At 43.6% G+C, this 21277-nt stretch overlaps 1 protein-coding gene across 1 annotated transcript in view; it reads right to left on the reverse strand.

The window, feature by feature from the left end:
* lrmda (leucine rich melanocyte differentiation associated) overlaps positions 1-21277 on the reverse strand; it is a 503604-nt gene that overhangs the window by 167796 nt on the left and 314531 nt on the right. The window contains exons 3-4 of the mRNA XM_080740370.1: positions 16522-16648; positions 12080-12219 (exon numbers count right to left, since the gene is read on the reverse strand). Coding sequence (XP_080596496.1) covers positions 12080-12219; positions 16522-16648 — 267 coding nt within the window. The remainder of the gene's footprint in view (positions 1-12079; positions 12220-16521; positions 16649-21277) is intronic.

Raw genomic sequence — 21277 nt, forward strand, 5'->3', positions numbered from 1 at the left:
TTTGGACTGAGTTACTATAGGGCCCAAGGTGGAGGGGCCTATTTTATGCTTTAACTATTGAAAAATAGCAGATATACAAGCTCACAGCGCGGCACAGAGTGCCGCGCTGTGAGCTTGTAGATCTGCTATTTTTGAAAAGTTGTGAAAATGTGTGCAAATCTTTGAATTTTGTATTTTTTAAGCGAAAGTTAACTCCATTAGTGCTTCTGGGGGGGTCCCTGGAACTAAATATTTTGAGATAGGGGTCTGTGGCCAAATACGTATCATTTTGGGGGTCCTTCACATGAAAAAGTTTGAGCACCACTGACGTGTAAACATAGGTTTTTCCAAAAACCTTAGAAGGATTTGAAATATTCAAAGACTTGCACAAATGTTCATGATTTTTCAAAAATAGCAAATCTACAATCTCGCAGCACGGCACTCGGTGCCACGCTGTGAGCTTGTAGATCTGCTATTTTTCAATAGTTAAAGCACAAAAATGCTACCATGCTACCAAAATATGAAGAACATTCATGGGGGGCCCGCAGTCAATCCTTGTACCCAGGGCCCAGAATTTGGTGCGACGCTCCTGCCGGTATGTCATGGCCGGGGCTGGCAGTCGAAAAAGACATGCAAGCAGTGCCTAAGTGAAGGGTGAGAAGGGACGGGGATATGGGCACAGACAGGACCATGCGTGTGGGGGGGGGAGCCGTGACAAATTGATGATGGCGATGGTGATGAGGGGAAATGGCGCGCGCACACACACACACACACACACACACACACACACACACACACACACACACACACACACACACACACACACACACACACACACACACACACACACACACACACACACACACACACACACACACACACACACACACACACACACACACACACGCACGCACGCACAGGGGCGTCGCACCAAATTCTGGGCCCTGGGTACAAGGATTCACCGCGGGCCCCCCATGAATGTTCTTCATAGGGGTAGGAGGGGGTTTAACCCATTTAGACTGGGATCGCATTATTACATGTTATTTTGTGCTTTAACTATTGAAAAATAGCAGATATACAAGCAGAGTGCCATGCTGCAAGCTTGTAGATCTGCTATCTTGATTTGTTTTGGTCAGTGGTGCTCAAACTTTTTCATGTGAAGGACCCCCCAAATTATATATGTTTGGCCACAGACCCCGCATCTCAAAACATTTAGTTCCAGGGACCCCCCCAGAAGCAAAATTGGAGTTACAAATGTTCGCTTAAAAAAACATAACATACATTCAAAGATTTTGCACACATTTTTCACGACTTTTCAAAAAATAGCAGATCTACAAGCTCGCAGCGAGCTTGTATATCTGCTATTTTTCAATAGTTAAAGTATAAAAATAGACCCCTCCACCTTGGGCCCTGGTAACTCAGTCCCACCCCTTGTGACGCCCCTGCACACACACACACACACACACACACACACACACACACACACACACACACACACACACACACACACACACACACACACACACACACACACACACACACACACACACACACACACACACCAAAAAAAGAAACGTGTCAAGTTTTCAACACCTGAGGATTATGAGGTGGGCCGTGCAGGGCTCCCAACCCATTGACAATGACATTAACGTGTGTTAAGTAAAACAAATGGGCCACGTTGCGGCGGCACGTTGTAGTACCACAGCGTAGCGGGGGTTAATTGTGTTGGCTAAGAAGAGAGCAGAGGGGGAGAACATTAAAGACATCAGATCCCCCTTTACTCAGGGGTGGGAGAGTAACTAAGTACATTTACACTTGTGTACTGCACAATTTTTAGGTACTTTTACTTGACTTGAGTATTCTAGCGCAATGTGTTGTCAACTTGTAGCTCGCCAATTATTTTGAGCGATGCTCATGGAAGGTGCTAAGCCCCAAAAAACATCTGGCAACACTGGTAGAGTGCCCCATGCATTAGTCTGGGATCACTTCACTTTTCGGGGTTGTATCCGGTCGGGAGCGGAAACCACAACACGTCATCTTGTAGTACTCAAAGACAACAATTTGGCCGGAAAGATCAAACCGGATTCAGTTTTAACCCAAAATAATTCCCCTGCGCTCAAGGACATACTTTTAGGGCCTACCTAATAAACTCCTTGATGCAGAGTAGTTTTGCTTTTGAAAAAAATCGTTTGGTATATATGCATCTTTTAGTCCAACTCTTAGCGACTGGCAAGACTACACTAGGCTACTCGAGCATTTTAATAGGGATTGGGGAAACAAACGGAGGGAACCAAATCAAAGCGACGCCGCTTCTTCTAGTGGTTTCCGGTTTAGGCGGATACCAACAGGGGCGTCACACCAAATTCTGGGCCCTGGGTACAAGGATTCACTGCGGGCCCCCCATGAATGTTAACTATTGAAAAATAGCAGATATACAAGCTTGTAGATCTGCTATTTTTGAAAAATCGTGAAAATGTGTGCCAAGAAACCTATGTTTCCATGTCAGTGATGCTCAAACTTTTTCATGTGAAGGACCCCCCATCTCAAAATATTTAGTTCCAGGGACCACCCCAGAAGCAAAATTGGAGTTACAAATGTTCACTTAAAAAATACATATATTCAAAGATTTGCGCACATTTTCACGACTTTTCAAAAATAGCAGATCTACATGCTTGCAGCGCGGCACTCGGTGCCGCGCTGTGAGCTTGTATATCTGCTATTTTTCAATAGATAAAGTTATTAGGGCCCCTCCACCTTGGGCCCTGGTAACTCAGTCCCCCTTGTGACGCCCCTGGATACCAAACGGCCTGTTGTGAACGAACACCAGGCTTTCCCCCAGAAAGCCTGGTGAGGCGAGGTTACCCGTGCATGCAGCACACCAATCCCCCGCCCCCCCCCCCCCCCCCCCCCACCACCAACTGTTACTCCCTTCCTGCACCCTCTCATCCACCGTTAAAAGGGCCGTGTTCGGGACATTTCCATGATGAAATGTGAGGACACCCTTGGGAGACACGCAGAGAGGTCATTGTGCGCAGGTGACCCGACCATCGCTGGGTCACGGCGGATGACAAGGCTCTGTCAGCCGGCGGGGATATTAATGATTCAAGCTCAACCGCAGAGGGAGGCCAGGGGGGAACCGGGGCTCGCTCGCCCCGAGGGGGGAGAGAGAGAGAGAGAGAGAGAGAGAGAGAGAGAGAGGGAGAGAGGGAGAGAGGGAGAGAGAGAGAGAGAGAGAGAGAGAGAGATGTATGTAAAACAACCGCAGGAGAAAAAAAAAAGAAAAAGAAAAGGAAATCATATCTATTGAACTCCAACGCTATGGGGACAGTGGAAGGAAACGAGTCATACACAAGTTGATCATTGTCATTAGCTCACGATACGGTAATAACTTGTTTATGTTAAAAAGTAATTATAAGCAAAACCTCCACCGGCTGTCAGTCGGTCTGTCAGTCACACGTCACGTCACACTTTTGCCCTACTCAAATCTCTGCCACCGTTGCACACACACTCCTTGGTTGCCAAACCACAACCTCCACCCCTCATTTCTCACATAGCCCTCTTCTAGTGCCACAATGAGGCCGATTCTTGCAAAACACATTTTTGGACACTTTTGGAAACTATACCATTATGTGTGTTTTATTGTGTTATTTTATCGATTAATAATAACAGCAAAAGAACTGCTGTATGAAAGCAATATCACGCTCAGGGTTGGGTTGTGCTGAACACGAGCACGGCTGTGATTATATTCAGCACTATTCAGCACTGAAAAAACAAACTCACGCCTGTATGAGCGAATCACAGCCACGCTGATGGACTACAATATGCACACAACAGCACTCCCTCTCATGTTGCATTACTTTGACACAATGAATCACTTTGATAATTATAACATGATCGTGCCATTGTTCCTCCATTATTATCAGAGCAACAATAAGAAATGTAAAAATGATGGCCGTTCAATTGTTCTTAAACGCGCCAGTGTTTGAACAGAAAAGGGAGGCTGAGCAACAATGAGCAGGTGGAGGCAGGGGCGTCACAAGGGGTAGGAAAGTGGGACTGAGTTACTAGGGCCCAAGGTGGAGGGGCCCTAGTAACTTTAGCTATTGAAAAATAGCAGATATACAAGCTCACAGTGCGGCACCGAGTGCCGCGCTGCGAGCTTGTAGATCTGCTATTTTTGAAAAGTTGTGAAAATGTGTGAAAATCTTTGAATATATGTATTTTTTAAGCGAACATTTCTAACTCAAATTTTGCTTCTGGGGGGTCCCTGGAACTAAATATTTTGAGATCGGGGTCTGTGGCCAAATCATCTTGGGGGTCCTTGACATAGGTTTCTTGCACACATTTTCACGATTTTTCAAAAATAGCAGATATGCCAGCTCGCAGCGCGGCACTCGGTGCCGCGCTGTGAGCTTGTATATCTGCTATTTTTCAATAGTTAACATTCATGGGGGGCCCGCAGTGAATCCTTGTACCCAGGGCCCAGAATTTGGTGTGACGCCCCTGGGTGGAGGTGGTGGAGGAAGCCTCCGCCCCTCAGGCCAAACAGCCCTTCTATAGGATCCCTGTGATCGCCGCCGACTGATAACGTCTGGCAGAACACGGCCGCAAACATGTCACGCAACAATAGGCTGAAAAGGCAGGTCACGTTACAACACAAGCACCACAGAGTTCAGGCCACTTCTCTTTGTCACCCAAAAAAAAAAGAAAATACATGTGGATATCCCAAACAGAAACCTGTGGGCCCACAGTACAGTTAGCGTTTGAGTCTGACACACACGCATGCACACTTATATTAGTTGACAGGACGTTAACATTTCAGGCCAGCGATTTTATGAATGCCATTTAAAAATATATATATATCGCCACTGTCGGGCAGAAACCTTGTATCTCCAAGTTTCAAATGTTTAAATTTTTTCTGCTTCGTCATACAAGGCTGTCGCACAAAAGTAGTGAAAACAGCAGATCTGCAAGCACACAATGGCTCGCTAAAATGTCAGATCCTGGGCCCGGAGTGCTGGCCTTGTGGTCCGGGCACCTGATAGCATGTACACGTTCGAGTCCTGAACCCGATGACCTTTGCTGTCACTCCACGTCTCTATACACTGTATACTATCAATAAAGGCAGGTAAAAAAAAGGAAAAAAATGTCTGATCCTAATCAAGTCTCCAAGGGCTGAGTAATGATAGAAAAACATTTGGGGATGAACTATCCCTTTAACTCAAAAACTCTTTTCGACCATAAAACAACTATTTATCTTGAGGCCCTCACAAGTATAGTATCACACACATGCACGCACACACGCACGCACGCACGCACAAGTATAGTATCACACACACGCGCACACACACACACACACACACACACACACACACACACACACACACACACACACACACACACACACACACACACACACACACACACACACACCAAGTTGCCCCTTACAGTTTGAACTGCCTTTGTTATTGTAGTACCTCAGACATCCACTGAGGAGGATGAGCACAGGGGCGGCCAGCCAGCCAGCCAGCCTCCCCACAGACCATACAGCAGCAGTTGAGTATGCACGTCATGCGCTGACTTTCTGTGTCATTGGACTAATTGGGGGACGCCAATGCAAGGCGCCGGGGCATTTCACTTGAGAGACTATAAGAGCATGGGCGTCACAAGGGGTAGGAAAGTGGGACTGAGTTACCAGGGCCCAAGGTGGAGGGGCCCTAATAACTTTATCTATTGAAAAATAGCAGATATACAAGCTCACAGCGCGGCACCGAGTGCCGCGCTGCGAGCTTGTAGATCTGCTATTTTTTAAAAGTTGTGAAAATGTGTGAAAATCTTTGAATATATTATGTATTTTTTAAGCGAACATGTCTAACTCAAATTTTGCTTCTGGGGGTCCCTGGAACTAAATATTTTGAGATCGGGGTCCGTGGCCAAATACATATCATCTTGGGGGTCCTTGACACATTTTCACGATTTAAAAAAAATAGCAGATATACAAGCTCGCAGCGCGGCACTCGGTGCCGCGCTGTGAGCTTGTATATCTGCTATTTTTCAATAGTTAACATTCATGGGGGGCCCGCAGTGAATCCTTGTACCCAGGGCCCAGAATGTGGTGTGACGCCCCTGTATAAGAGTTCCAGCCGGGGGGGCACACAGGGGCCTGGGTATTTATTGCCTAAGGCCAGCCCTGTCACGGCCCCCGCGCGCTGCCTAGCCTTGTCAAGACATGAAATCTGCATCAGGCTTAAATTGATGTTTTACCCGCGTGACACATTATGAATATTACATCACAGGGCCGTCCGTCCGGAGACGCTGTCAGTCAAAGGCAGAATGGCTTCCCTCAGCAGTATAGACAAGCATGCAAGGTGAGTGAGAGGAGAGAGGAGAGGGGAGGGGGGGAGGGGGGAGAGGGGAGGGGAGGGGAGGGTCAGACTGGGACCTGAGAGCATGAGAGAGAGAGAGAGAGAGAGAGAGAGAGAGAGAGAGAGAGTAGTAGAGTAGTGGTATAAAGAAACTAAGTACATTTGTTCAAGTACTGTACTTTTACTGTAATGCAGGGGTCTTCAACGTTTTCAGGCCGGGGACCCCCAAACTGATGGGGAGATGGAGCAGGGACCCCCTACCACCTCGTAGGGTGGGGGGGTCGGGGCTACGAAATATTTTTTATTTTAAACATGTACAAGTTACAGCGAGCAGGGTGGGCCGTACCACTACCATTTCTAAACATACTAACTGAGAACCAATGTCAATAATATCAACAATCTGTCAATTGCATAGTAATCATGTATTCAAGCTATTCAAAATGGATAGAATCATGATTTATTTTTAACATAAATGTGAAAAATGGCAAAAAAAAAAAAAAAAACTTTTTTTGAAATCTTTTTTTTTTTTTTTAAGCAATTATTCACGGACCCCCTGCAGTACCTCCGCGGACCCCCTAGGGGTCGCTGACCCCCTGTTGAAGACCCCTGTAATGTTTACGTTACTGGAGTATTTCCCATTTCCAATACTTTACTATATCTCAAAGGCAAATGTTGTACTTTTACTCCACTACAATTATTTGACAGCTTTAGTTACTAGTTACTTTGTAGATTTAGATTATTATTACAAAACATACATTCAGTCATTTGGAAATAGCCGATCTTGTAGATCTGATCAATTTTCAAAAGATTATTGATACATTTCATGCATTTGAAAACGTGTGAAATGAGTACTTTCTAATTGGTACTTTAAGTACATTTTGATAACAATACTTTTGTACGTTTTAATTCTGTACTTGTAACAGAGTATTTCTAGTACTGATACACTTTCATTTAAAGGCCCGCTGACACGCCCCGAAATTATAATAGTATGATACAGTAGGTCACATGCTCTCTCTGAAAACGGTCTGAAATAGTCTGAAACCCATGTCACACTATAATCTGCCCCTCGCCCGCCAACAACAGCTGACCAGTACAGTAAGTAGACTAAGTACAGTCAGTTAATTTGATTGGCTTATAATTGCGCATTCCCACAATGACATCATAAACATATTAACTCATATTTTAAGATGACTTTTTAAAGTGACAGTAGCCTACCCCTTTAGATGACAGTCCTACTTTAAGTAAAAAATCACACCCGTGTGAAGTGGAGCTGTGTGTGTGTGTGTGTGTGTGTGTGTGTGTGTGTGTGTGTGTGTGTGTGTGTGTGTGTGTGTGTGTGTGTGTGTGTGTGTGTGTGTGTGTGTGTGTGTGTGTGGATCATGTGTACCGATTTTTGTGACATTTGAAGAAAATATGTAGGAAAAGGAGGAAAAAGGGTGTTTTGGAGAAAATTCAAGATGGCGGAAAATCTATCATGGCGCAAATGGGCGTGGCCTATATGGGGAGATGCGTCATGACCCAAGGAATCCAGGGAAAAAATATTTTTAATTTTCCGACCTACGGTTCAAGAGTTACAGGCCAAAACGTAAAGTGGGGTGTTATGGCGCCACCATGCGGCCAAATGACACAATTATTTTTTATTTAATCCTTGAAATCATTATGAACCTCCTCTCCAAGTCTTGAAACTCTAGCCCCTATGGTTTGCGAGAGACAAATAATTGAATGTGAGTTTTTGCGATTCCCATTATAAGTCAATGGGGAAAATTAATTCACTAATAAATTAATATCAATTAAACTATTGAACCTTTCTCTTAGCAAGTTACTAGCCCACGATTCCCGAGTAAGCCGGTCGATTTGACATATGGCGCGAGTGTGTGGTGGCAAAACTGTGGGACTAGTAGCGTGCCGAAGTTTAGGAAGTTCAGGCTACATACAGACACACACACACACGGCCACGTATAGGGAGCCTGTGCTTCACACAGCTCCAAAAATGCAAGTACTTTTCCCACCACAGGATAGAGAGAGAGAGAGAGAGAGAGAGAGAGAGAGAGAGACGAAGGGAGTGAGAAAGAGCATGGGTGGTAAATGATTAATAGTCCGCACAGAGTCAGAAACAAGCACTTAGGGCTTAAACAGACAAAAGAGAGTATGCTTTTCGCCCCTTTTATCGCGTTTCATGTAAAGGAGCCTGACAAATGGCGGTCACATTGCATGACTCGAGGCCTGGCTTGATGTTTAATGCATAATCTCCTCCTGTTACGCCGGGGCAGTAAACACTCATTTGTGGCGGTGACTAGTCACACATGAAATCCATTATTTTTTAGTTTTTTTTTTTGCAAAGCCAAATGTTAGAGACAGGGGCGTCACAAAGGGTAGGAAAGTGGGACTGAGTTACCAGGGCCCAAGGTGGAGGGGCCCTGGTAACTTTAGCTATTGAAAAATAGCAGATATACAATCTCACAGCGCGGCACTCGAGCTTGTAGATCTGCTATTTTTGAAAAGTCGTGAAAATGTGTGTGGGAGGGGGGGGGGGGGGGGGCCTGGAACTAAATATTTTGAGATGGGGGTCTGTGGCCAAATACATACATTATCATCTTCGGGGTCCTTCACATGAAAACGTTTGAGCACCACTGACATAGAAACACAAGTTTCTTGCACACATTTTCACAATTTTTCAAAAATAGCAGATCTACAAGCTCGCAGCGCGGCACTCGGTGCCGCGCTGTGAGCTTGTATATCTGCTATTTTTCAATAGTTAACATTCATGGGGGGCCCGCAGTGAATCCTTGTACCCAGGGCCCAGAATTTGGTGTGACGCTCCTGGTTAGAGAGGCCCTGTTGACAACGCTTTTTACAGTGATGTGGTCGAAACCCATAATCTGCTGTGCTGTAAGGAGGCTGGGTCCTAAACACCCATCATTTAGAACATAATCAAAACAAAAACTAAATTCTGAACACACACCATTATTTCTCAACTATCATCATATAATATCTATCTATCTATCTATCTATCTATCTATCTATCTATAGTATCTATATATCTATCTATCTATAGTATCTATCTATCTATATATCTATCTATCTATATATCTATCTATCTATAGTATCTATCTATCTATATATAGTATCTATAGTATCTATCTATCTATCTATCTATAGTATCTATATATCTATCTATCTATAGTATCTATCTATCTATCTATATATATATAGTATCTATAGTATCTACGGTATCTATCTATCTATCTATCTATCTATCTATCTATCTATAGTATCTATATATCTATCTATCTATAGTATCTATCTATCTATATATAGTATCTATCTATCTATCTATCTATCTATATATAGTATCTATCTATCTATATATAGTATCTATAGTATCTATCTATCTATCTATCTATCTATCTATCCATCTATCTATCTATCTACAGTCAGTGGTGGAAAAAGTACTCACATTTTATACTTAAGTAAAAAAAAAACATTTGTACTTTTACTTTTGGTACTTAAAGTACGTTTCTAGATTGCAGTTAATGCAGTATCAATACTGCAATCTAGAAATACTCTGTTACAAGTGAAAGTCCAGAATTCAAAATGTACTTGAGTAAAAGTGTGAAAGTATTGGCATCAAAATGTACTTAAAGTACCAAAAGCAAAAGTACAAATGTTTGAAAATAGCAGATCTACAAGCTCAAAAGGCGTCGCAATGCAACGCGTTGTGAGCTTGTAGATCGGCTATTTTCAAATAGCCTAGGTATAAAATAGGTATGAAGTGGATTAATGTATGTTTTATAATATGATCATTTATATCTGCAAAGTAACTAGTAACTAAAGTTATCAAATAATTGTAGTGGAATAAAAGTATATATTTGGATCCGAGATGTAGTGGAGTAGAAGTAAAAGTACTGTAAATTGGAAATATTCAAGTACTGTAAAGTATAACTCAAAACTTGAGTTAATGTATTTAGTTAATTTAAACCACTGTCTACAGTGTATCTATCCATCCATTTATATTCTAATCTAATCTAATTAGTCTTGGATTAATGAGTTGTGCTCGACTCTGGCACATTCACAGATTTAGCACACGGAATGCGTTTGACGTACACACTGCAGATTCCGTGATGACAGATGCCCGTTATGATTAACCGCTGTTAAATCTCACTATTGACAGACTGTATATGTACTCATTACATTCACTGTCAACAGACTGTACGTACAGTATATTACCCAAGACATACCCAATGCTGTAGGCCCGGCTGACACTGTGCATATATCAGCCTCCAAGCTACTGTCGATAGTCTATACATATACCGTGTGTCCATTCATAGGCCATGTATGTATGTTTATATTTACTGGTTATAGATTGCATGTTACACTAGCATTTATTGACAGAATATGCATAACGTCAACTCAAGTCAGATCAAATGAAGATGACTGGGGTCAGACCCTTGATATTTGTATTCATCATATCCTGCTCTCAACTCTTGTGTTGCCGTATGTTATGTCAAATACGGTTATGGAATAAGCTGACAGAGACTAGTGCACTTTAGTTTTATGGTTAGATAGGGATTTTACCTGTTATTTATGTTTAGTTCATATGGTGTGCTGCTATAATGTATTGGTGCTATGGAATTCATTGGACTATTTATTTTTATTTGCGTGTTGCAGGACCACATTGGAAACATGTTCTTTTTCGTTTTGTTTTGTTCAAGGTTTCTTTATTGGCATTTCTATAACACATATTATGTCAATAAGACAGAAGCATACCAAATGGGTGTATGTTAACCCTCCCTCCCACATATTACGCGTTTATGTGTCTACAGTATATCCTGGTTTAAGTTATATTCGGTTTACTCTTGTTTCTTTTGCCAAAATAAAACAAAAATAGAATAAAATACTTACTGCTATTGCGGCTATGTCTGTCTGTGTTTGTCTGTCTGTCTATCTGTCTGTCCATCTACGTCGTAAACATTTAGGAGCATAATGGCGTTGTTGGGTGGAAACCTCGCATCTCCAAGTTTCAAATGTGTACGTTCTTTCGCAAAGCAAAGCCCTGCTTCATCGTACAAGGCCGTCGCACAAAAGTAGTGAAAACAGCCGATCTACAAGCACACAACGCCTCACAATGCCGTTGTGTGCTTGTAGATCAGCTGTTTTCACTAGTTTAGTACTTTTTATAGATGATAAATACAAAAAGGAACGGTTTTGGACATACTACTGTAGGATAACAGATTGGCAAGGACATGTTTTACATGGCGCAATACTGCCCCTAGTGGACACCAGTGATAGCTGTGGGAAGCGCAGGATGACTGTCAGGAAAGTGGACAAAGTCGTTTGCATTGTACTGTACACGGTTTCCACCCGACAACGACGATATAAGCGACCCCATGTATGCCTGTATCTCTGTTAGTCATCATGTGCGTACTGTACCTGTATCTCTGGTAGTCGTCCTTGTCCTTTCACTGTGATTGAGGGCTATGTTATGGAGCGTGTCTGGATTGCTTTCTTTTAGGTGATTATAGAATTTAAGTGCTCTCTTTTTTACTTTTATAATGAGTTGATATCGTCCTAATTCTGCCCTGCAAGCATTGTTTGTTGTTTTCCGTTGGGTGCGGAGTATAGATTTGCAGAGTTCTGCGTGCAGAGTCTCAATTTGGTGTTTGTCCCATTTTTCAAATTCTTGGTTGGCAAGGCGCAATACAGTAACTGTATCTCTGGTATTCATCATGGCGTACCTGTATCTCTGGTAGTCGTCCTCGTCCTTATCCGGGCTGACCAGCTGGTTGGGACAGGCCTCGTTCCCCAGCAGGCTCAGGTACTCCAGCGCCGGGGTCACGTCGGCCAAGTGCTCCAGCAGGGCCTCGATATCAGTCAGGTGTCAACAGGGCGGATGTCAAGGAACCCGGCGCTGTTAATTACATTAGCATTTAACCGCATCCCCACAGAGGCCCTCCTCCCTCCCTCCCTCCACTCCTTCACACTAGCACAAACACCCTCCCCCAAACCCCACCCCAACACACCCGCTACTGCTGCATGTCACTGTCAAATGTTTCCCCGCCGCACTCAAAGGGCCCGAGTCACTGGGCAAGTCAACATGTCGTTGTTTTAGGTGAACATGTTTCCAATGTTTTCCGACATCGTTTGTTTGGGAAAAATGTCAAAAAATTTAAATTTGTATGTTCTTTCGCAAAGTAAAGCCCTGCTTCATCGTACAAGGCCGTTGCACAAAAGTCGTGAAAACAGCAGATCTACAAGCACACAACGCCTCGCGGTGCGAGGCGTTGTGTGGTTGTAGATCGGCAGTTTTCACTAGTTTAAAACGTTTTTAAAATTAAAAAATGGAAAATGAACGGTTTTGGACATACACAGTTTTCACCCGACAACGACCATAAGTGACCCCATGTATACAGTACATGTATCCCTGGAACATGTTTCCAAAGTTTGCCAACATCATTTGTTTGGGAAGAATTTCAAAAAATGTAAAAAAATCGCAGGAAAAGAAGATCTACAAGCTCATGATGCGTTTCATGTAGATTGGCTTTTTTTTTGGGCTATTTGTTGTACGATGAAGTTTATAGGGGCTAAGTGGTTAAGGTGTAGGATTTGGGGGTATAGAAGTGAGGCAATTTGGCTGGCAACTCTCTCGTGCACGCTCCCTTGCTTTCCCCCCCGCTCGCGCCTTGGCTTTCATTTCCTAGGTGGCTGGGTGTACAACGGTGACAAAATGATGGATGCCCTGTGGTTCACACAAGACCGTGCTTCCCAGAGCCGCCGCGCTTGTGGAAAAAAAAAAAAAAAAAAAAAGCGCTCACGAAAACGTTGGGAAAAAAAACAAACAGCCCCTAAGCAGGCACATTCATCACTAATACATTCACTTCTTTGGAAAATTGAGCCCCAAAGTGTCAAAATACAACTGCGCTAATGCAGTGCTCCAGCTTTAAAATGGCAACTTGCCACGGCAGGATGTACATAATTGGCCTATTAGCATGTGCCGACCACTTCACAACCCAAACCGAGCACAGAGACCCAGACGCACACTTCAAGGAGCCCCAGTTTTAATGTTGACTCTGGAAGTGTGTGTGTGCATCTGTTTGTGGGTGTGTGTGCGCGCGCGTGTGCGTTCATGCGTGCTAGAGTGTGTGTGTGTGTGTGTGTGTGTGTGTGTGTGTGTGTGTGTGTGTGTGTGTGTGTGTGTGTGTCATTACCCCCAAGGATCTATCCAACCCGAGCAAAACAGGACGCGTTGCTAAAGCTGCTCTGAAACTAAGGGAGGAAGTTCACACATTTCTGAGTGATCATAAACACCCGTGCAATGTGTTTCTATGTCCTGGATTCAGGGCTGGCTGTGTGTCGAGTTCTGGTTTTAACAGGTTGGGCTTTTTCGAAGGTACACCGTACTGTTTAAGTGGGACACATTGCAATCCAATTATTTATTTATGTATTTATTTATTTACGGCGAAATCAATGAATTTCCTTTCAAAGAACTAAAGACTAATCATACAGTACAGGAGCATAACATCGTTGTCGGGTGGCCTTGTATCTCCAGATGCATTTACCAGTATATTAACAAAATGTATTTTTGAAAACCTCAGTATTTACTTGAGTATACACGCACACGCGCACGCACGCACGCACGCACACACACACACACACACACACACACACGCACACGCACACGCACACACACACACACACGCGCACCAAACGCAAACAAAAACTGTTCCACTGAGCTGATTCTCGAGCCTGACTCCACTAGAGGTCTCTAGTGTTCAGAGCCCTGCACCGTGGCAGGCAGGGTGCTGCTGGGACAAACCAGGACTCTGTCTGTTGAAACACATTATGTTATAACAGCACAGCTTGTGAGCGCCAAAAAAAATGCTTCTCTGGAACAACAGCACATGACGTGAAGACAGAAATATATACGTCCGACGTCGCGAGGCAGTTAATCCCGGTTAGCTCTGGCCCGGGTGTCGTCTGGGCGTGCTTTTGTTACAGCTGCACTGCAACGACCAGGAGGGGAGTAGACGGCACAGTTAACTACTTAAGCCCATTTCCCACAGGCCCAACACCACACCACTCCACACCACACCGCCCACTTGTGCCAGGTTTTCCACTACAAGGACCTGGGTAGAGTGGTGTGAAGGTGGTACTAAACGTGGTACTAAAAAGTATCCACTCTAGAGTAGGTCTGAGCTAGGCCAAACAGGGCCAAACACTTCATAATGATCACTCTCTGACTTTTCATTTAGACCACCAGGATATAGTTGTAATACATGATAATAGATTCTATTGTGTTATAACCACTATTATAATCTATTATAGTGTATTATAATTCTCATAGTAATACATTAATACTTTATAGTGTATTATAATCACAGTTATAATCCATTATAGTGTATTATAATTTAGGATAGTTGTAATACTAATTTATATTGTATTATAATCACAGTTAAAAGGGTCAATTTGTTTCTTACCAATAGGGGTACTTTTGTGTAATGGAAAATGTAGATATTTTTATGTGGTGCGGTGTGGTGTGGTGTGGTGTAGTGTGGTGTGGTGCTAAAGCTGCAGTCGAAAAGGGGCTTTAGACCCCTCCACAGTGGTGTAAAGTAACTAAGTACTGTTACTTAAAGGCCCGCTGACACGCCCCGAAATTATAATAGTATGATACGGTAGGTCACGTGGTCTCTCTGAAAACGGTCTGAAATAGTCTGAAACTCATGTCACAGTGTAATCTGCCCCCTATCGCCCCCAACAACAGCTGACCAGTACAGTAAGTAGTCTAAGTACAGTCAATTAATTTGATTGGCTTATAATTGCGCATTCCCACAATTACATCATAAAAATATCGACTCATATTTTAAGATGACTGTGTACTTAAGTGACAGTACTGCACTTAAGTACAATTCAGAGGTATTTGTAATTTACTTGAGTATTCCCAATCTCCAATACTTCTACTCCACTACATCTCGGATCCAAATATTGTACTTTTACTCCACTACATGTATTTGAAAACTAGTTACTTTGCAGATATAAATTATAATATTATAAAATATACATGAACCACTTTAGCCCTATTTTATAGCCTTAGGCAGGCTATTTGAAAATAGCAGATCTACAAGCTCACAACGCGTTGCGATGTGACGCTTTGTGAGCTTGTAGATCTGCTATTTTCAAACATTTTGTACTTTTAGCATTTTAAGTACATTTTGATGCTGATACTTTCATACTTTTACTCAAGTACATTTTGAATTCTGGACTTTTACTTGTAACGGAGTAGTTCTACATTGCACTATTGATACTTTTACTTAAGTAAGAAATGTGAGTACTTTTTCCACCAATGCCCCTCCATACAGCACGCAGTCAAACGAACGCGAGTTGCCGCTTCCCGTCGACGGCGAATCTCCCCGAGAACAGCCGCTCTTCAAGCTTGCGGACAGGACTATTTTCGGCGAGCATTGGGGTAAAGCAGGGGTCTTCAACAGGGGGTCCAGGACCCCTAGGGGGTCCTCAGAGTTACTACAGGGGGTCCTCCAAATCTTTGTGTGATAGGAACTTGTTTTTATATTAACTACTTGAACCCTAGTGTCCATATTATGAGAACTTTAGCCAAAAATAGCAGATCCACTACATGTATTTGAAAACTAGTTACTTTGCAGATATAAATTATAATATTATAAAATATACATGAACCACTTTAGCCCTATTTTATAGCCTTAGGCTATTTGAAAATAGCCGATCTACAAGCTCACAACGCCTCGCGCTGCGAGGCGTTGTGAGCTTGTAGATCGGCTATTTTTGGCAAAGAGCTTTGGAGGGGGAAAAGAGCACACTAAGGGGTACAGTGAAGGGTCAAGTTTATTAAGTATTGACCGTTTAAGTGGTTAAATCTCTGAAAAACACACATTAACATGATTCCAAAATACACTGTTGATCGTGCTGTCAAACAATGAAACTGTATCTATGATAAGGTTGTTGGGGTCCCTGCTTCATCTTTCTCTCAACTAAGGGGTCCTTGGACTGAAAACGCTGAAGACCCCTGGGGTAGAGGGAAAGCGGCAACTCATGTTTGTTTGAAGAATAACACAGTCGTCCCCTCCCCACACACATACACACACGCAGAACGCTAGGGCTCGAGTGGTTAAGGAGAGTGGAGTGCCTCGGCTGAAAAGGATATTTGGTTCTTATTGAGCGTCAGGGTGTGCAGCCGAGGCAGCCCGGGCAACAGCAGGTCATTCCCCAGCAGATTGTTGTCGGCGACCAGCTCTTCCAGCCCGCTGAACGCTTTGAGGCCCGCCAGTGACCTGCAATGATAAGGCAAACAGAGAGAGGGTTAGAGAGAAGGGGGAGAGGAGAGGAGGGTGAAAAAAATGATATAGCCTTAAATCTGAAGCCCTAGCCATTGTGGTGCGGAAATAAATATTTCAGGCCTCCCCTCTCCTCTCTCTTTCAGACGGAGAGAGAGAGAGAGAGAGAGAGAGAGTGGGCCCTGGGCCTGTCAAGGGAGTGAATGACAAGAATTAGTGGTGCTGAGCTCCCCTGGCATGGCGAGGCATCCTTCAGCGGCCCTGGCAGGATGAGGGATGGGGGTCACCGTGTGAGTAGCCCGGGATTCAAAACAAAAGGCTTCAGAAATGCGGCGGGGGCCAGGATGAATTTGTCAATGTCTTGTGCCTCGAGGCGCCCAGTTTCAAGCTCTGACCCTAACCCTCCATTCCCAAGACAAATCACTCTGTCACAGTTCACCTTCACTCCCCGGACACAAATTTAACTTGTCATCCATCATTTTCGCAGTTGGAAAAAGCCGGGGATACACTCCGCAATCACAGACGGAATGGGAAGGGAAACTTTTTTTTTTTTGTTGCTTTTTGCAACTGTTCCAGCGATGATGGGGGCTAGTTTGAGATCTTAACACCAAAGGATGTTTTTTCTGTTGGGGTTTTTTTTTTTTTCTTTCCTTTTCTTCTTTCAAAATGGCGGAATTCTTTCCATTTGCTTTATGATGCATTGCAAAGTGAGGCGAAAGGTCATCTCGAGTCTCTCTTTCACACTCACTCTCTCGCTCTCCTATCAACGCGCGCACGCACACACACACACACACACACTTTCACACAGAGGCATAAAAATGATGGAGGGCGCTGTTTGAGGTAATGTTAGGACCTTGCGAAGTCGTGGAAGAGGTGCACAAAGGCTGGTTTGTGTGCGTTTCCTAATCCTTCACACGCCACAGACTGTCAAGCCACCGTGTTAAAGTGGCCAGGGTGACTTCACTGACATTTAGATCTGCCAGGACCTGGCCGAGACCGAATCCTTCAAACAACAGCCTGTTCCTCACGCGCTCACGTGGTGACGCCGTGCATGCGCGCCGGGATTACACCCGTGTGGAAAACTAAACGAAGCATTATTCTACATGACTTTCTTGATAGCTAATGGCTTAAGCCATTTAGGCCTCGAATTATTGAATGCTTTAACTATTGAAAAATAGCAGATCTACAAACTCACAGCGCGGCACCGAGTGCCGTGCTGTGAGCTTGTAGATCTGCTATTTTTGAAAAATCAAGATTTGTTTTGAATATATCTATTCAAAAGTGAACATTTGTAACTCAAATATTTGCTTCTGGGTGGTCCCTGGAAAAACATATTTTGAGATGGGGGTCCGCGGCCAAATACCTGTACTTTTGGGGGTGCTTGACATGAAAAAGTTTGAGAACCACCGATTTAGAGGAAGGATTTAGAAGTCGGGTCAAAGATCGGGTCAAAGATATTGAAAGACTTGCACACATTTTCAAGATCTTTCAAAAATAGCAGATTTACAAGCTCGCAGCGCGGCACTCGGTGCCGCGCTGTGAGCTTGTAGATCTGCTATTTTTCAATAGTTAAAGCATAAAACAATGGTTAAAGTGGTTCAAATCTAACACGACTCGATCGGGCTCGTTCCCGGTATTTGAGGGTTAATAGATGAAGCCCAGATAGGACTTTATTACTGAGAAATAAGATCTTGTTACGCCGGCTCCTGGTTTGACTTTAATAACTGCTTCTTCGAGCTAATAAATTACAGCCTTTTGTTTGTTGTATTATCATAGGCTGCGGGGCCACCTTGACATTATGTGAGCCGTGCGTGCCTGTAAACAATGTCACGTTAAAGGCATGACAACCTCAAGGTAATACATGTATGGCTAAGATCTAAACAAGCTGCGCAGAGTGTGAACTAATACAAACACGTTGCAGCTCTGGCTAGCGTCAGTGTCATAACGCGCACACACACACACACACACGCGCACGCAGAGGTGGGCTATGTAAATACAACAACCTTACAGTATCACAACAGTCTGCAAATGGATGGCAGGCAAGCGGTAATCAGTGTAGCGGGAGATAAACATCATGTACAGACATACTAGTCATAGGGGAGGTACTGTAGTACAACATTGGAAGACGAGAAGCAACTACTCTGACAACTCAGAACGCTAAGAAGTGTGCGTTCCGAAGGGCGACTTATGTGTTGTATACTTGTAAATAAACAAAATGTGTGGACAAAAAAAGACATCAGCATAAACATACAATTACATGTAAGCGCATGAGGCTGCCTTACTGTAGGCCTGCAGTGCAAACATTACGGTGAATATTGAAATGTAGTGCACCCATTGAAACGGGAAGGTGTCATTTTAGATTTAAGCTACAGTATCGTCTCTGTCGGGTGGAAACCTCATTATGTCCAAAACTGTTACTTTTCGGGTCCCAAATCCCAAAATAGCTTAGCAGATCGACAAACTCTAGCTTGTAGATTTGTTACTTTCAATGCTCGTCTCTGACGCTGTAGGAGCCTGGGATCGCTTCCAATTTCGGGCTTTTGATCCGGTCGGGAGCGGATGGCGTCCTACGTCATTTTGTAGTCAAAACGGACTACACTTTGGCTGGAAACACCAACCCGGATTCAGTTTTAACCCAAAACAACTCCCCGCGCCCAATGACACAATTTTAGTACCTACCCAATAAAACCCTTTATGCGGCGTAGTTTTGCTTATTTTTTGAAAAGTTTGTTTGGTATATCCATCTTTTAGTCCAACTCGCAGCATCTGGCAAGACTACATTCCTCTAGCGTTTAAAAAAAGGATTGGGGAAACAAACGGGGAACCAAAACAAAGCGACGCCGCTTCTGCCATCCAGTCTAGGATGCCATCCGGTCTAGACCGGATCAAACGACCCGTTTAGTAAACGAATGCCAGGCTTTCCCCCGAGAAAGCTTGGTGACGCGAGGTTAACGCTGTAGTATGATGAAGCGTGGCGTTCATTTAAGAAATAAATACACAAAAAAAAAATGTTAAATAAAGAGATAAGAGGTTTCAGCAACAATATAATAGCAAAGTTTTCTACGGAAAACGGTTAGGATTTAGAAAACATTTGTAGAACCGGCCTCAGGTCTTAATAAGTTAACCACCCCCACCTGTATTCGCAATGTGCGTGCGTGTGAGAGAGAGCGAGCACGTGCGTGCGTACAGTGCGTGCGTGCGGTGCATGCTGTGTGCGTGCGTGCGTGCTAGGCTGCCGTCCTGTGGGTTGTGTTATTAGCTGCTCGGTTAAAGGGATCTGCAAGGCACAGAGGGGAGCCTTATTAATTGTTGTTTTCATGTCACCACCGCTGTGTGCACTGGCTGATTTAATCAGTTAAATTCACAGCCGGGGGAGAGAGAGAGCGAGAGCCGCTGAGTCCCATCCAGCATTAACTACAGTACAGCATGCATTGAACTTGTAATAGTCTCCAGCCTGCTTGCACTCCCTCTGCACATTTCCCCCTAGAACGCCAAACATTTGGTGTTCATTTCACTTTTTTTATAAGCTTTCTTGTTGTTTTTAATGCTCAGAGCTCTAGAAAACTAACAAAGTTGATGCCGTTTAGTAAAAAGTACTCCAACCCCCGCAAAAAAAGAAATAAAAAATGGAAGCTCTCGCTTTTAACTAAACTAATGAGCGCAATTGACTCAAATCCCAAAGCTGGAGCCAGTTGGTTGAGCAGAAAAATACAAAACGACTATGACTAGAAAAAGGTGTGCTCTACGGAGCGCAGATCTCTGCCAGCCGATGGAAAACAAGCTTGTAACAGAACAGTATTTTCTTATTTTATTCAGTGCTTGAACATGCAAGTATATCTTGTTTGCATGGACAGTGTCTATAGGGAGCCTATAAAGGTGTAAATATAGTGCTATAGTGTGTGCTATAGCTCACCTTTACTTACAGAACTTGTGTCACTTTCATTTACTTACAATTTAATCCCACAATTTTGTAACCCATTTTTCACCCGTTGTCAATTGTCTAATGTAATCCTGGGAGCTACACTCCCTCTGCCAACCTGGGGAGAGCAACGGACTGACCTCATGCTTCCTTCTATGCATGAGGAGGCCAAGTCGCTTCTTTTGACCTGACTGTCATAGTTAACCATGCTGGCTATTGTATGTGTGTTCTGTTTATTTATTCTGTGTATCTATGTTTGTCAGAGGAATTGCTTAAACTGCTGTAAAAAAGGAGCAAAGCTTGCAACTCTAAACTAAAGACATAGTCAATGGCATTAATACCATCTGCTTACATGGACCTGTATATAGAGTCAATAGAAGAACTCCAGTATCAACGGGCCTCAAGGGCCACTCCTTCATATTCCTCCAAGGGACGGTACGTCAGTGGTAGCATACAGTAGTTGTTGTTGACAGATTGGGAATAATACAAGTTCAGGGAATGTCTTTGTCCTTTAAATGGACTACTGGCAGAGCGCACAAAACACTATGGCGATGAATGGTACACCAGGTTTGGTTAGTACACATATATATGGAGTTCCATGATGTCACCTATAGCCTAGATACTGTAGATGGACGGACGGCCGTACCAACAGACACAACCATGAGCGGATGGAAAAAAGTCCCGCTTTTGACCTGCAGGCCTGCATG

This window comes from Nannobrachium achirus, assembly GCF_963921795.1.
Source record: "Nannobrachium achirus genome assembly, chromosome: 13".
NCBI lineage: Eukaryota > Metazoa > Chordata > Actinopteri > Myctophiformes > Myctophidae > Nannobrachium > Nannobrachium achirus.